This window comes from Phlebotomus papatasi, chromosome 3 (assembly GCF_024763615.1).
Source record: "Phlebotomus papatasi isolate M1 chromosome 3, Ppap_2.1, whole genome shotgun sequence".
Taxonomy (NCBI): Eukaryota; Metazoa; Arthropoda; class Insecta; order Diptera; family Psychodidae; genus Phlebotomus; species Phlebotomus papatasi.
In genome coordinates, this window is record NC_077224.1 from 56,992,233 (window position 1) to 57,009,452 (window position 17,220).

General features: G+C 33.6%; 4 protein-coding genes across 5 annotated transcripts in view; 3 read left to right on the forward strand and 1 right to left on the reverse strand.

Annotated features, from left to right (window-relative positions):
- LOC129806923 (inositol-pentakisphosphate 2-kinase) overlaps positions 1-2,753 on the forward strand; it is a 45,950-nt gene extending 43,197 nt beyond the window's left edge. Inside the window, exon 6 of the mRNA XM_055855786.1 lies at positions 2,117-2,753. Within this exon, the coding sequence (XP_055711761.1) occupies positions 2,117-2,621 (505 nt within the window). The 3' untranslated portion in view covers positions 2,622-2,753. The remainder of the gene's footprint in view (positions 1-2,116) is intronic.
- LOC129806943 (peptidyl-prolyl cis-trans isomerase-like) overlaps positions 1-17,220 on the reverse strand; it is a 170,171-nt gene that overhangs the window by 68,348 nt on the left and 84,603 nt on the right. The gene's annotated exons all lie outside the window — the stretch shown is intronic.
- Positions 1-17,220, forward strand: part of LOC129806902 (uncharacterized) — a 77,028-nt gene that overhangs the window by 49,377 nt on the left and 10,431 nt on the right. Inside the window, exon 1 of one of the 2 annotated variants that reach the window (XM_055855749.1) lies at positions 12,608-13,341. The exons of the other annotated variant lie outside the window; for it this stretch is intronic. The gene's annotated coding sequence lies outside the window, so the exon portion shown is untranslated. Of the gene's footprint in view, positions 1-12,607; positions 13,342-17,220 lie in introns of those variants that run through there. 2 annotated transcript variants of the gene reach the window in all.
- On the forward strand, positions 2,807-8,595 carry LOC129806945 (calcium and integrin-binding family member 2). Its single transcript, XM_055855824.1, has 3 exons — positions 2,807-3,092; positions 3,152-3,452; positions 6,278-8,595. Exons 1-3 carry the CDS (start codon positions 3,042-3,044, stop codon positions 6,493-6,495), a joined length of 570 nt encoding a protein of 189 aa, XP_055711799.1. The 5' UTR covers positions 2,807-3,041; the 3' UTR covers positions 6,496-8,595.

The following is a 17,220-nucleotide window of genomic DNA, read 5'->3' on the forward strand; positions in this document are numbered from 1 at the left end:
TTCATAAGTTGAGGATATATATATATATATACATAATTGTAGGCGGCACCTAACAATTTTTATTTTCAGTCAAATTATCCACGTCTCTTTTACATAATTTTAAATAAATTAAAAATTGTAGAAACTGGTCTCTCGTGGAGTTCGAATTAAAAACATAAAGTAAGATTGTCTGAAATGCTGCTTTCTCTTATTAGCATTTCAGGTTATTTTAGAAAGTGTTTTTCCTTTTCAGAGGGCGTGTCTTATCTCTTAAGAAGTAAGACTTCAAGGATTAGATTTATCAGGTTATACGGCCTTCTGACCTAAAGCTTACACAGAAACAAATATTTCGTAAATGTTTGTGAATTTTTACTGTGGACTTACGAAATGCTTATAAATCGTATAATCCATTAAAAAGTTCGTAAAAATTTGAAATCTTTCAAAAAAATTGTTCGTAAAATAAGCACTTAAAGAGCTTTTTTTTCTTCTTTTACAAACACTTGTTCGTAAATTTTTGTTTGCTTGACTGAAGTTTACGAGCAAGTAGCAAAATTTTACGAACAAAAGTTTGTAAAAGAATAAAAAAATCTTGTCAAATGAAAAACAATGTTTGTGAAAAGCACAAACATTTACGAACATTTCAATGGGTTATACGATTTACGAGCATTTAGTAAGTCCCTAGTAGGAATTCACAAACATTTACGACCAAGGGGTAACTCATTCCCATTTTTTCTGACAAGGATTTCTGGTTTCTCGGGTTTCGCGATGCAGAAATTGGATTTCTCGGGTTTCGCGATGCAATTTTTGGGTTTCTCGGGTTTCGCGATGCAAAAAGTGGGTTTCTCGGACAATTGACGAGGGTTTCTCAATATGAGTTACCCCTTGTTTACGACCAATTTTACAAAATAATTTTTTTTGCTGTGAGCCATATGTATTCACTTGTCTAAATTCTTATCAGTAGACATTTTTTGGAAAATTTGGACTTAGAATTGGCTGTTAAGAGTAAATAATGCAACACACAGAAAAATGGAAGATTATTAAACAGAAACATACAGGAATTTAATTTCAAATCCCATTCAATGAATGCCAATGCCGTAATCCTAAATAATTGATCGTTTAGTTTTAATTGTAATTTGCAAATTTCAAGACATTTTTCATTTTTCAGCTAATGCTGAACTTAACACTAAACCTACCAAAACCCGGTCAAATTGACAGGTTAAAAATTAACACATATTTGAATTTTTTTAAATATGCATGTAATATATTTTTCAGTCTTTAAATTTAAATTTTTTGCTCTTTTTCCAAGGCAAATTTGTTGAGTATCCTACCCTACCGCGGTTTGGCATTTGACCAAAAAACGACCAAAATCGGTCGGTAGGTTTAGTGTTAACCCGATCTCTTAGCGTCAAAGAGATAGTGTTTCTAGCCTATTTCATTGGAAAAAAACTTCTGAATTATAATGCCTCGAGAATTCACGTCCAATTTAAGTTCCTGGAGTTTTATATTATATATTCTTAAATTTAGAGTCAAAATTTTTCTTTGTGAATAGATACTCATTAATCCTGTAGTTTGAAAACCGCTTTAGCTTTGTGGTCTTAAGTTGTCCTTTCAATTTTCTTTTTTCAAAAGGGCTTATTTATTTGAATGTAGGATTCTTCAATTGCCGCTTATGATGGTATTTGTCGCTTTAAGTTCGCAGCGATACAATGATCTCTTATTAAATATTAAAAATTGAAAAAAAAACAGATGTAAATGAATGAAAGATTGTAAAACATTTTCTTTCCCTTTTTCGCCATAGTATTAAGGAGAATACTTAAAAATTTGTGACGTACAATAAAATTTGTTGATTGTGGCTGGAATGGGACAAACTGTTAGTCATTGACCTGACGGAAAAATGCTTAATAAAAACGTTAGTTACATAAAATACCGGAAAAATCTGGTGAAGAAAGTTCTTGAGAATACAGAATATCATACGCAATGAAAGTGCAATGTGAATGGTTCTAATTAAATTCACGATATAGTAATAGATTGTTGGAAAGATTAATGAGAATTGTGCGCAATTCTAAAATGCAAACAACACGTAGAACGTTTGATAGTGAGAGGGAAAATGTGCAATTCTTGTTTGTTTTTTCTCTAGGAATTTACAAAACTTTCTGCTACTCCTTTTGAAAGCCATACTCAAGGACTATACAGGTGAAAATGTGCCAAATGGGAACGAATCCCTCCCTCATGGAAGTATCCTTAAGCAAATCCTCGATGTTCAGCTTTTTGCACGGGATAATCTTGCAAACGCTGCTGACAAGGCACTCAACGAGGAACAGTCATTTGGAAATGTCGAGAGAATCCTGGCAAAAAGACGTGACAACACGGAAGATTGGCTGGAGAGAATGGATGGTGTGGAGAAGTATTTTCTTGGTGCCACCGCTCTCGATTGTTCTCTCATGATGACATTCCAGAAAATCGCTGAAGGTAGTACGGATGAAAGGCATACGATAGACGTAGATGGTGAAAAGTTCATAGTATCCATGACAGTGATGGATTTGGATCCAAAGGCAGATTCTCATCCCATCAAGTATGTTAAGCAGACAAAGATGTCGTACAAAGCACACAGAGATTTTGTCGCCAATAGCACAATTTCTTAAGTATTCCAGTGTTGTTCTATTTTAAATCAAGTATTTCTCTATTATACATTTTTATGGTGAAGAAAAAAATTTATAAAGATGTTGATTCGTCTAATAAAAAGACACAAATAAACAGGTTTCTAATATAACAAAGTTTCTTTGAGCTTGGTCGAAGGAAAAAGTTTTACTATTACCCTCTCGAACCAATACAGAAAGGACATTTCATCGTTTTTTCATGTTGTGAGGAAAATTCATTGGAAAAGCGTTAGATGGAAAAATTACTCCTCCACTTGCTGTTTTATGGGCACTCCCAGATGCGAGTAAATCGATTGCGAGGTGTGGATGAGTCGCTATAGAGACTGAAAGGCGCGGCAAACTCATGATTTTCAACCCTTGTCCTGATCGGAAGGCCATTCCCGCGCAATTCTTCGGTCAGAAGAGATGGGAAATAAAATAGCCACCTTCACAGATCAACAGCTCAACGACTACCAAGTAAATTCACAGGATATTTCTCTTGTCGAGTTCCGTTAACATTTTTTTAAATCTTTTAGGATTGCACATTTTTCACAAGGAAGGAAATCATGAGAGTACATAAACGCTTCCGGGACATTCGTCCAGATCTCGTGCCGAAACAAATGACCGAAGGACAAGCATCTACGGTGAAAATCCCACGAGAGTACGTTGAAAAACTTCCGGAATTGAGGGAGAATCCTTTCAGGAAAAACATTTGCGAAGCATTTTCAAGGGATGGTCAGGGAAATCTAACATTTGAGGACTTCCTAGATCTTCTGTCTGTATTCAGTGAGCAAGCTCCACGGGATATTAAGATATTCTACGCTTTTAAAATCTACGGTAAGCACAAAATAAAAAAAAAGTGTTAATAATTCCAAAACGTTAATTAGGATTATAAGTATTAGTAGACAATTTACTAATAGGCATTCATTAATCAAATTTGAAGGGAAATTATGGAGTTTTCATTTTTTCTGTGACGATCTCTCATATTAAGTATATTATAAAAATGTTTGGTTTTTTGATATAAATTAAATACAATTTCAGAGGGTGATGTTTCCCAATAATTTCATCTATTATAATCCTGCCAAGCTTTCATGTCCTTTGAACAGGCTTAAACTCCTTAAATTTTCCAAAAAATGTGTTTCATAACTCCCTGATCCAGATTATATGGATGGTTAAAAACTTTCCTACCTGTGCATCTCTGCTGTCTTTCAAATTCAGTAACTTTCAAAATTTTAATTTTGTGCAACGTCCTCTCGCTCAGCTTTGCTTTCGGCATTTTGAAGACCTTCCTTTATTATTTTCTTAATGCCTTATAATGCCGTTCCAATGAAACGGGCTTTTCGGAATTTCGACGTTTCGGATTTTTGCTTATCGGGATTTTGTCTTTTTTGGATTTTAACTTTTCAGGATTTTTGCTTTTTGCGATTTTAACCCCTCCTTCGAGATTTTGGTTTTTGGGGATTTTTACCCCCCCCCCATACGGGGTTTTGGGATTTTAACCCCATTCGGGCTTTTGACTTTTGAGAATTTTGGCTTTTCGGGATTTTAGTTCTGCGGGGTTTTGGTTTTCGAGCTTTCGAATTTCGGTGTTTTGACTTTCAGGATTGTGGTTTTCGTGGTTTTGGCTTTTGGGGATATTCGCTTTTGGAATTTTGGATTTTCGAAATTCAGGATTTTTATGCTTTTGGTTTACGGGATTTTGGCTTTTCGGGATTTTGGCTTTAGGGTTTCGGATTGCAGTGTTTTGACTTTCATGATTGTGGTTTTCCTGATTATGACTTTCAGAATATTTGCTTTTGGAATTTTGGATTTTCAGAATTCTGGCTTTTTGCTTTTGGCTTTCGGGATTTTGGCTTTTTGGGATTTTGGCATTTCGAGATTTTGGTCCATTCGGGATTTAACCCATAATGGACATAAGGGACCTTGTGTTTTCGGGATTTTCACTTTCGGGTTTTTGGCTTTTTTTGGATTCAGTTTTCGTGATTTTGGCTTTCCGGATTTTAGCTTATGGAATTTTGGATTTTCGGAATTTCAGCTATTCAGGGTTTTGGCTTTCGGGATTTCGGCTTTCGGGTTTTTGGATTTTTGAGATTTTGGCTCTTCAGGATTTTTGCTTATCGGGATTTTAGCATTTCGGGATTTTCTCTTTTTTAGGTTTTTGCTTTTAAGAATTTTAGCATTTCGAGATTTTAACCCCTCATTCGAGATTTTGGCTTTTCGAGATTTTGTCTTTTCGGGGTTTTGGAGAGTTTCGGATTTCGGTGTTTTGACTCTCAGGATTGTGGCATTCGTGATTTTGGCCTTCGGGATATTAGCTTTTGGAATTTTGTATTTTCGGTATTCTGGATTTTTATACTTTTGGCTTTTGGGATTTTGGCTTTTTGGGATTTTGGTTTTTCGGGATTTTAGCTATTTGAGATTTTGGTTTTGTGGGATTTTGGCTTTCGGGAATTTGGTTTAAATGAGTGTGGCTTTTCGGATTTTAGCTTTTGGATTGACGACTTTGTGTTTTTGTGTTTTCCACTTTCGTGATTTTGGCTTTTCGTGATTTTGACTTTCCGGATTTTAGGTTTTGGAATTTTGAATTTTCGTAATTTTGGCTGTTCAGGGTTTTGACTTTCGGGATTTTGGCTTTCGGTATTATGATTTTTCGGTACTTTAGTTTTTTAGTATTTTAGCTTTGTAGGATTTTGGCTTTTCGGGGTTTTGGATTTCGGGATTTTGGTTTAAATGATTTTGACTTTCGTGATTTCGGCTTTCGGGATTTTGTCCTTTTCGAGATTTTGGCTTTCGAGATTTTAATAGGGACCGGTTTTTTTATACTAGGGGAAAGTACTCTCCCTTCGAACGTTCATGCCTTCGAATAATGTGAATTTCTTTTGTTTTTCGTAAGAAATTTACACTAAACTATTACGGAATTATCAACAATTGATGATAAGCCAACTAATATTTAATAGAAATGTGTAAGTCTCTCAGGAAAACCTAAAGAAAATTCATATTATTGGAAGGCATGGACGTTCGAAGGGAGAGTACTTTCCCCTACTGAACTCAAGTGTTTCTGCATTATCGATTTTCTTATTGCTCGAAAACAGGTCGTGTGATTTTTTTCATTTTTGAATGTGTTTTAGAAATTTTCCAGATGGACATTTCAAGGTGGGTTTTTAAGGTGAACGGTTAAAAGGCTCTAGAGAGCGTATTCCTCAACCGAATGGTATCATGTTTGGGCTCTTTGTAGAGGTCTTGGAATTTTTGACAAGTCTGAACCAATTTAAATTGGTTGTGAACCGGTAAAGAACCGTAAAAAATTTTATTCGAAAATCAATTTTATGTTATTTGTGTTATGTTATTTATGTTATTTTATAAACGATCTTTTGAGTAATTTATGAATCGGTTCAAATCGGTTGAAAACTGGTAAATGGTAAATTATGCGAGAATACTTTTATGGTATAACATCTAGCCACGAGTTTGTGTACTTCGCTAAACCTGAGACGCCTGAGACGCTTTGCCATCCTTTTTCCTTAAGTTTTTTTTTTATCTAGGATACCCAATATTCCCAGAAAATATCCATAAATCAACCAGAAAAAGACAGATTGCAAAATAAAAAGTATTTTTCAACTGTCAATGGATTTTCCTAGAAAACTGCTCATAGCTTTCTATTGCAGATTTCGACAAGGATGGGTTCATTGGTCAATCTGACCTAAAGGGTGTCCTCAAAGCTCTAACAAGGAATGAGCTGACTCCAGAGGAGCATCAGCAGATTGCTGATAAGATAATTGAAGAAGCCGATGTCGATGGTGACGGGAAATTGTCTGAATTGGAATTTGAGCATGTTGTTCTGCGAGCTCCGGATTTTCTTACGACCTTCCACATTCGCATTTAAAGCGCCAAGAGGAGTAATCAAGTGCCAACTGTTCCCAAGCATAAAGCTTCACTTTGAGAACTGTTTGTGTACTTGATAAGTGGTTTCTGTTTCTGCTATTGTTCCCACAGAGTCGAATTGGAAGTGTTGATTTTCCCTCGTTTTTGTGGCTCTTTAGCATAAAGTGCCCCTGTTGAATTGCACAGAGGCAGATGTACAATTTTCTACCCATTCAATCACTATCCCCTCGTGATTTTTCAAGAGAGAACATGTAGTTCGGTGTTCATAAGTTTCCTTTGGACATGTTTCGATTCTCTCTCTCACCCTTTCCGCCTCGAAAATGCGACAGATATTTATTGTGGAAGATATGCAAACTGAATGGAGGTTTGGTTAGATGACGTCTTAGGAGGAATTTACCATAAACCCTCCTATTTTATCAGATTCCTCAATTTCCTGCCAAAAGAATCGCCACAAGGCGAAAAGCTAGAGGAAGAGACAACCCCGATAGGGGACTTGTAATAACGGAAGAAAAATGCTTTCCTCCGTGACACAGAACACGCGTCTGGCGTTACATCTTCCAATAGTTTTATTTCAATAAGAAAACTATGCACATTTGTGAGAAATATACAACATTTTCTGTGGAATTCTAAACATCGCATTTGCACATTTATCATTGAGAGGTCAATTTGAGCATGAATCACTGAATACTCGAGTGCTATCAATGACGAGAAAAGTCACCTGTCGAGATTTCAATAATTTAAGATAAAAAAAAGAATCTCTGCTCTGCATTTTCCCATCGTAAAAGTCCACTAGACGACACGATGAACAGTTTAATAGATCGTTTTTCTTTCAAAATCGATAGAAACTGTCTTACAAAGTGTTTGACTTTTTTTTCCCGATAAGATATCAAAAAGTCATTAATGCTGTTGGGCTGCCTTAAAGGGAACATTCTATGATGAAATCACAAGTGAAAATGAGGTCTTTCTAACTGTTTTTCTCCATATCACTGATCGGATATATAAGAAATTATGAAACACACCAAAAGAGCACAATAAATATGTGAAATTGTTATGTAGCTTTACTTTATTCCTTCCTGAAGCCTTTTCATCAAATATAGCGGGGGGAGCGGGGATCTATTTATGAGAGAAAATACAACGGCAATTTCCTCGGATTTATCGGACAATTGCGATCCATTTGGATGAATTTTATGGAAGAGCCAACATATTCCATGTCATCCTTTTACTATCTCTGTTTCCTGAGTCCACAACATCATTATTAACCATGATTTTTTATTTGACTTGATAAATAGTCGATATTTATACCCCATTTATTGCTCTCAGGACTGCAAATGGTGACATTTTTTCCAAGAAGTTGAACTTTTTCCTTTTTGGGGAATGTTCTGGTGTTTTGGGGATTTTTTTGTGATTGAATATTGCAGTAAAGCGGAATATAACGTCAAATTTGATTACTCCACTCTAGAGGTTTATCTTCAAACAGTGAAAAAGATGTTCATGTTTTCCAAAATGTTGTCACAAAAATATGGGAAGTATTTCTCAACGTAATTGTGGAATACACTTTATATAACTTATACAGTGGGACCTCGATAGAGTCAACTAATTATTTTCAAGCCTGTTGACTCTATTGGATTTGTTGACTCTATCGGAGTCCGAAAAATTCAAATAGAATGTTTTGTTTATTGTTTTCATTTTTATTGTTGATTTTCGGTCCGAAAAAATGTTTCGTCCTTAAATGGTGAAAGAAGCAGCTTTTTGTTATTAACCCTGTAACGGGTAAGACCGCCTCCAGGCGGTCTTCACAAAAATCACATTTACAGCGACAATAAAGATTTTATTTATTTAAAAGTGCTATAGTGTCCTAGGTAATAGTCTTATAAACATCTCTTGAAAGTTTGAACTCATTTTGACTCTTCGTTTTGTTGCTATTCCCAGTTTTGTGTGACAGGTCAGAGAAAAAGCAACAAAAAATATTTGTGCAAAAAAACTCATTTCCAATTTCCATAAAAATACCGATTTAAAGTTATCTGATTAAAATAAATCTATTTTTTACTGAAAGATATGTCATTCTACTTTGTATATTTTATTTAAAAAATTTGAAAAAACTAAAAATGTTAATTTTAGAAGCAAAAAGAGTTTCGAAAATTTTTTATATTTTCTCACCTAGCGCCTAAACTAAAAGAGGTAATGAAAAACAGATGGTTTTTTCGACTTTATTGGATCACAATTATCCTAGAATACATTGTTTTAGAACTTTTCTTCGCATATTAAAGAAAACACCGTTAGAGGGTTAAATCTGATTAATCTTTCAATTCAAGTAGTGGAAGTCAGTTGCTTGAGCCCCTTGAGACGTGCAACTTTTCCTTACAGAACTGAAATAATAGTATTTCGAATAAAACTTTATTATCCGTTCAAAAATACTTAATGACCTATTCATTGCTGGTTTATAACCAACTGTAGCAAGTTCTATCTTGCTCAGGATTCCAACGAACCAAAATTTACCTTAATTGGTTAAGAAATTCCCTTTTTCCACAGTCTTTTAAACTTTGACCTTGAAAAGCCGTTATTAGAAATAATCCAAGGGCCTTTTCTTACGTGGATGAAATGTTCTGTTACATGATTTCAAAAATATATCAAAAAATTAAAAAAAAATCATCCTCGAGATAATAATAATAATAATGCTGGCACAACATTCCATTAAGGAACTAGGCCTTCCCGCAATGGGATTTCTAGACATGCATTATTACTTTTCCTTATACGGGATGAGGTTGTCAGTCCCATTCCCCGTGAAATCAAAAGCAGTGAAGTTTACTGAATGCAATCCGATCACCATTAACGCCAGAAAAATTCCTGGTGACCTAGAGGGGATTTGAATCTAAGACACTTGCATCACAGAGCGAGTGCTCTACCACTTGACCTATTGGGTGACCTCTAGATAACCTGAAGTATATTAAAGAGATGAACTATCTTCGGATGCCTTAGATTAGAAGGTTTAATCAGGTGTAATCCTTTCAGGACATAAAAACACAAATTCTTTGCCAAAGTTTACAGCACTTCAATGCATCTTCCTCAGTGGTTAGATCTGTGATTTGTCTCAAAGTTTTGTCTGCAAACTTCACATTACTCCAATTGAGGATTTAAAGACGAAATTGGGAATTCGTTGCAGGTGAACTTGATTGGCCATTGATCTATGTTAAATGGCCAATTTAGACATCCGGAAAAATGTAGTTTTGGAGCGGAAAAGGATGTGTTGTGGAGCAAGTAACTCGTTGTTAAAGCTCTTTCAGTAGATTTATTGGAGGGGGTCGGGTTATCCAAAGACTCTAAATCACTTTCTTTAACCGTTTGATCTGTAGCTCTGGTAAGAACCAGAGGACTGGCAAACGAATAAATACCGCTTTGTTTCTTCTCAGAAATTGTCTAAATTTCTGAAAATTATGTTGTAAAAATAGGTTCTCGGGGAGTGATTGCTGAATATCTTCTTATTTTTTAAAAAAGAAAAATAGTAGTACTATTTTTTGCATTTGTAAATAAAACATAGTTAGGGGATCAAGGAATTTCTTGCATTTTAAATTCAATTAATTTTTATTTACGAAAATTCTCAATGTGATTTTGATAATTTGTAAATTGCAACATCTTTTGCATTATGTAGGGGAAACTGGGGCACCACCAAACACGGGGTAGCACCAAACACTAATTTTTATTTCTAAACTATTTGGACTATCTCGACCATTTCTTCAGTGAACAAGTATCCCTATAATGACTATAAATTTCTGTAAGTCTTGTTTTTTGAAGTCGAATATATGATTAAAAAATCGCAGTGTTTGGTGGTACCCCGTGTTTGGTGGTGCCCCAGTTTCCCCTAATGATTTGCATAGACGCAGACAATGGCTTACTTCAAGCAACGCATTAATTCAACTGACTTTTGGCAGTGCTGCCAACTCCTACATTACACATTACAAATAAATTCAATCCTAACCTTGAAACATTTTTAGGTTAAATTTTCTTAAGTTTCTTGTAATTTTTAGAGAGTAAGTATGCAATATAAAAGAGGAAAGTGCAAAGTTACATAAAGTGAACTACGCCAAAAGTGAATAGTCAAGTTTCTCAAAAATATAAACTCCTCAAATTTCATTGAAACGGTTGAACTCAAAATGTAAAATTTGAGGTTATGTGAAGAAAGTTTTGTGTGGAGTCTGAAATAAAACCATTTTCTTCTGGTATTTCCTTAATATTGTCGTATTGCATTAACTTCTTCAACAAATTTTATGTATTTATCAATAAATTATAATAAAAGAATTCTCTGAATCTTTTTTCTCAATTTAGAGAAAGCGCATTTCACTTGGATTCCGTAACGTTTTTGAAAATATTGTTCACATAAATAAGAGGAGTGAGAAATGTTATCTATACCCCCTCCCCTCAAAGATTAATATTTGAGGAATTTTTGACTATAGCTAATATTTATAATAAATATTGAGATAGAAATTTGAAAAATACTACCTATACAATGTATTTTCTGTTAGGTCTAATTGGTCTAACACACAAAGATTAGTCAGTATAATAAAAAAGTAGCTTATGGAAATTCTTATAGAATAGCAGGTATAATTGTTTTTTTTTGTTACATAGGGGAAGTGCTTATAATTTTGGACAGTCTGCATATAAGCATCGAAGTTCCAAGTTTGAAGTGCCATATTTTCAATACTAATTGACTTTTTTTGTTACTCTCTTTTCAGAAGGATTGTTTAGAAACTTGGCAAGCTATTTATCATCTCATTTTTACTAAAATTAGTTTTAATACGTTTAAAAATGAATTGATATGTAGAGGTGAATTTGACTCTTATTTTGGACAACTTGGTTATTAATTTTTACAACTTGTCTGTAAATTTGGACAGATAATCCGCCTCAATAGGATGCCCATTGTTCTTCATTTTATGAACCAATCTTATCAAGTCCTCTTCCTGGTCATGTAAGGGAAACGTGGAATGTCACAAGAAGCCCAGAAACTTTCCATATCATTCATTAAAGTGAGTTGACTTCGGTACTCCAAGTACGTGCGGATTCGCTCATTCCCTGACCTTTCCGGGAGCCTTTCAAGGCATTTCTCGCTACATCTCTTTCGTAGAGATGATGCTCCTTTGTTTCTCCAGGCATTTGTCCAAACTAGTCATCACAAAAGCTAAAACTTCACGAAATTTCGTGAGAAAAACACCTGTCCAAAATAAGAATCATCACCTCACTGGTGAATGTCTTAAAAAAATTCCCATTTTTCACACGAAAAATCTAATTCACAAGGCAAATCTCACTTCAGGTCAAATGTACAAATCATCAGTAACGTGAATCAACACAATATTCAATGAATATTCAATAATATCACTCAAAAACAGCGAACAAACTTTGTTAGTACTTCACCAAAACTAAATAAGACTGAAGTAAGCCACGAAGTTCTGTCATATTTCTCGTAAGCAATTGCTCACACTGAATTTTCAACAAAGCAATTTCAACTCAAATCATATTCAAATTTTAACGTATTTAGTGTTAAAATATTCCAAAAAGAACAAATATTTAGATAGAATTAATTATTCATCAAATATTGGAATAAAAATCCATCATTTTAATCAATTTATTTTTAGTGTCCAATGTTATCCTCAAAGTGTCCAAAATAAGAAACTGGACAAAATTAGAAGCATTTCCCCTATATTAGAATAAGTCAAGTTTTTGAGGTTAGAGTATTACGAATTTTTGATAAAAAAAACGGAAAGTTTTTTCTCGTAGTTTTCATAAAAAAATTACTTAGTCTCTATAGCTGAAAAAATTGAATCTTCATTAGATGTGTTTAAAATCTACCATTGGAAATATGTTTGATATTTTGCTTTTTAGGTTAAGCTCAACATAACCTCGAATTTCAAACTAATTTGTAATTTGTCGCCGAAATGAGAATGAGGACAGTTGAGCAAATTGTTTTCTTTGATTTACCGAAAATGCTGCCAAAAAATCGAATTGTGATTAAGACATCTTATATAATTTTCTGGGAACTAGAACTCCTTATCTTGTGCCAATTTTAATTTACTAGCTCTCTCAATGGTGCTTTGACAAATTTTCTCTGAGAGTGTTATCTGCAAATTTCCATCAGGCTGAATTTTATCGAAGAGAAGTAGCTGTTACCTCGAAAAAAACAAATAACCACACATTCCAATCAAACATCATAATCAAGCAGATCACATTTTGCAAATCAAATATTTGTCTTCAAATTAACTCATCGCATATGATTCAGAAAAAAAAAGACCGGAGTGGCGGAAATTGCATGTGACACTTGAAGATGTTGCCTTGAATGTTGCGGGATGGTGAAAAATGGGAGTTGGAAAGGAAAAGCCAGTACTTAATTTTCAAGTTGGAAAGAAAAAAAAAAAGAAATGTGAAAAAGAAGCAGCTGAAAACAGATGTGAATTATGTTGGCTGATGTTCCTGGGCACATCTGTCCCCTGTTTTTGGTTCATGATAAGGGGGATTCTCTTGTGCACATTTTTAACGGCTGCATTTACCCATACACTCCACACTCGTGCTTATGCTGACTAAAAGGTGAGGAGCGATATGAGTTTCTGGTGAACAGTTTGTGAAATATTGGGAGGGGTTCACTGACGAGTCACTCGCGCTCGCACTCCGGGAACAACTCTGGCTGATCGCGCAGTTCTTAGCCAAAAGCGCGCACATATAGACAGAAATTAAGTGAATTCATTTTTGAAATCGCGTGTGAATTTTTTAAAAGTGTTCTTGCCAGTGAATTTTGCACGGGAAATGCTAGTGAATTATCCCAAATTTTGGATATAATCAATACAAATCGCTGGAGTTTTTTTAGGTAAGTAGTCTTAAATTCACGTTTTGGCCAGATGTGGCTTTTTTTTTTGTAAAATGGGTGTTCAGTGAATGGAACCAGCGACGCGTGCCACAATTTTTATGCCCTCGCCCAATATCGACTGCAGTGTATCCACTCTAGAAACCCTCGATCCCACTCCTGGGAGTGTTTTTCTCTGGCCTTCCGGATGATTGATGTTTTCCTGAGAATTTCTGCTGAGAGCAATCTCTGCACGTATTAAGGTGTCTTACTCACTATGGAAGAGGTGTCAACATAAGAATCTTCTGAACATTTTAATTAAAGTTGCAAATACCCATCCATAGTCCTCTTAAAGAACACCAAAATGCGACTAAAGACACCTCCATCTTCTTGCTAATTTAAACCCCTTTCTTCCACTGCCTAATCCGCTCTTGTGGAATTACTGGGATTCCACTGTCGGAGGCTTCTGAAACATTTACACATTTCACCTTAGTTCCCTCAACAACAGGCTTCTGGAATGGGATTAAGTTTGAGAGTGTCTCAATCTTCAAAGCGCTTGTGACTGTCGAATTATACTATAATTTATTTAACACAATAATGTGGAGAAGATTCCACCAATGGTGCCATCATCTCATTTTGCATTTTAATTTTTTATTCAACGACGATTGTATTTCACGTAAAAGCCAAAAGAGCGCCTCTGATATCACCTTTTTGAGTCAATGGTTCTCAGAAGGGAAATGACTCTCTGATAAATCTACCGTAGAAGTGAATTATCTTTCATTTTCTAGTGATTTGAGATTGGATTTCTTGTGATGACATAAGTTTATTAAAAGCAAAACAGAATTTTCAGTTCTCACGCTTGTCGGTTAATGAACTATTACGACTCTATGATTTTTAGTCAAAAAATTTTATTGCCTGTAAGTGTTACGAGATAATAATTCTCGCTTTCCTGCTGATTTCTTTTTAGCAATCTTGGGCAATTTTACCTTGCCGCATGAAATGTATCAATGTTGTTTTTTTTATCGTTTAGAAGTTTACATTATGTCTCATTTTAACCTACTTCTAAAATTATCTTTTTGGAAAGAGCTCAATAAAACCGTGGAATTATTGAAAATGGGGCATTTTCCATCTAATTTTATACGTTTATAGATTAATTGTTCATCCTTCGGTTTATTGATTGGATTGGTTCTGTTAATCAATTAGAAAGCAACATAAATAGATGATAAACATTAAACTTAATCTGCTACACTGATCATCAAGGTTTTAATCTAAGCAGATTTATTCTATCTATATTTCGTTGTTAATGAATTTCAGTGGAAATGAGGTCAAAGTTTAGTTTATTTTAATGAATTGATTTATTTATTTCCTCATACATATTTGGGGGTTTATGCCCAACGCACAATAACTTTTGTTTAGTAAACATTTTTTTGACATTTCAATGAGAGTGAGTGATATCTAGATCTAGTCATCTCGCTCATTCTCTTGGGAAATTTTGAAAACATGTTTACAAACAAAAGTTATTGTGCGCTGGTCATTATGGAATTGGGATTTAAAAAAAATATTTGTCTATCCATTTTTAAAATCAATCTAAATAATAATTTTAAGTCAATCTAAATTAAACTCATGGTTTGGATATTTCTATAACCAATTTTATCTAGTCGGGGGAGCGTTAATCTTTTTTTTTCATTTTTTTTTTAAAGTTTCTTCTCAAAGACTAATACACCGATTGGTAAAAATGAATGAGGATCATAGATTTTATTTAACAATATTTAGAAATAAATTTTACCAAACGATTTTTTTATTTCATCGGTTTGTCACGAACATAACGTAACTTACTGTCAAAAGAATTGCCGTTTTCGAAAATTAGATCCCGAAAGCAATATTTTTATGATTTTTAACTAGTAATTTTTAGAAAATACAGCTTCGGTGTATTTCTATTATATCGCTCCTTGGAAATTACAAGGGGCCAACTCAATCTCAGCCATTTTCAGGAGACAGCATGAAAGATTCAACTTTGTATAATTATTTCAATTAAGTATGTTAATAAAAACAATTTAATTCTTTTCTATTTGTATGAGCATTATTATAAACAACATCGAAACATACATATTTTTACCTTTCAGAATATGTTTTTTTCATGAGTTGGCTCTTTGTCATTCTAAATGATGCGCAAATTTTCATGAAATTAGAATGATACGGGATCAACTTGCTTGAGTTAGTCCCTTGTTTCACAAAAATTTGAACAATAAATCTATTTTGTGCCCATTGACTTCAAACAAAACCGCGCAAGCACTCATAAAGAGTAAAATTTTGAAAAACTTTTGTAATTACGAAATTTAATGATTCATATCATTTGAAATTTTATTAAATTCTCTGTCTGAGTGCAATAAAACCTCAAAATGGCCAAAAAGTGAGTTGGAATTTCCAAGGAGCGATATGCTTAAAATAAAATAAAACATTATTATTAGAGAGAAGTTTGTTCTTTAAGTCTTCGAAACCCATTGAACCTCTTTATTTATTACATAAATTTCTATTTTTTGAAAATATCATAATTAATAATTTGCTTAAATCTGTTTTTTTTACACGAATTTAAGCCGCAAACAATGCTTTAGTGCTTTTTTTTATCAAATTTATTTTACCAATCAGGTGTTATATTATACCCCTTATTTAAATAAAATTGATTTTCTAAATTTTAAAGGAATTCAATATGTTTGATAAGTTAATCTAATGCCGGCTTCAGACTGGAGGTTTAACCCAGTTACTTAAGGTCTCAAAAATCTAAATAACAAGCAATTTTATTAATTTTTCAAAATATATTGGATCATTTATCCTTAATATCCAACTCTAAACAACAATTTCCTAAAAAATCGTGCCTGATAAGGTATTAGAGGAGTTAAGCCAGATGGCTAAGCCTTAGATCTGAAGCCTGTATAATACAACTTGCTTTTGAAATTTGAAGAATTTATGTTTTGGTCTGATGCAGTGGCCACACTTACGACTTAATCCGAGAGACGGTATAACGTAATTGTAATCTAAAAATGATTAGATTACAATCCTACATCAGTTTCTCACAAAGTCGTCTCTCGGCTTAAACCGTAAATATGTCTAATCCGCCTAGGGATGATGTGTTGGGTGTCTCATAGGAATGAAGGATTAGGATTGGTGGGTTTGGCCGTCAACTGGGTTAACAACTGTCGAATGGGCAGTACGCTCTACATTATTATCTTGAAACCAGTAGTAAATTAAAGGATTGGTGTAAATTGGCGTAAATTGTGTTTATTACTGATTGGACTATTCGGAGCAAACCAATCTACTTCTCAATTTGCTGCAGCTAAATTATTTTTAAAAGAATAATAAGAAAAACTTAGAAGTTCGTTAAAGGAGGCAAATTCAAGCTAAATTTTATTTTCTTGTTATAAAACGTCTCCTTCTATACTAATATTTAAATTTAAATTAAATAATTTAAATTTATTAAATTATTTTATATATATTTAAATTAAATTTAAATAATAATATAATCCAATAATTGCTGATTTGTTTAGCTTGCCAAACAATAAAGCTGCAATGAATGGATAATCTCTAATTTATAAACAAAATCAATGCATTTTCACACAAGAAAACATAACGATGGGTATTAGAATTCAAAAATATGGCAGCTTTATTGAATATATTGACAATTTTCTATTGATTCCCTTTCTCTTATATAAATATATTAAATTATTCAAATTTAGATATAAAACTTAAGAGTTTAATTTTTTAAAATAAATTTTAGCATATTAATTTTAAAATAATGAATTTATTGTTGCTTAAACTCACAATAATCTCTATTAAATGTGATTCATATATTGATAAATGAATTTCTAAATGAAATGTGTATGATTAATCTCCATTGTTTTAATTTAA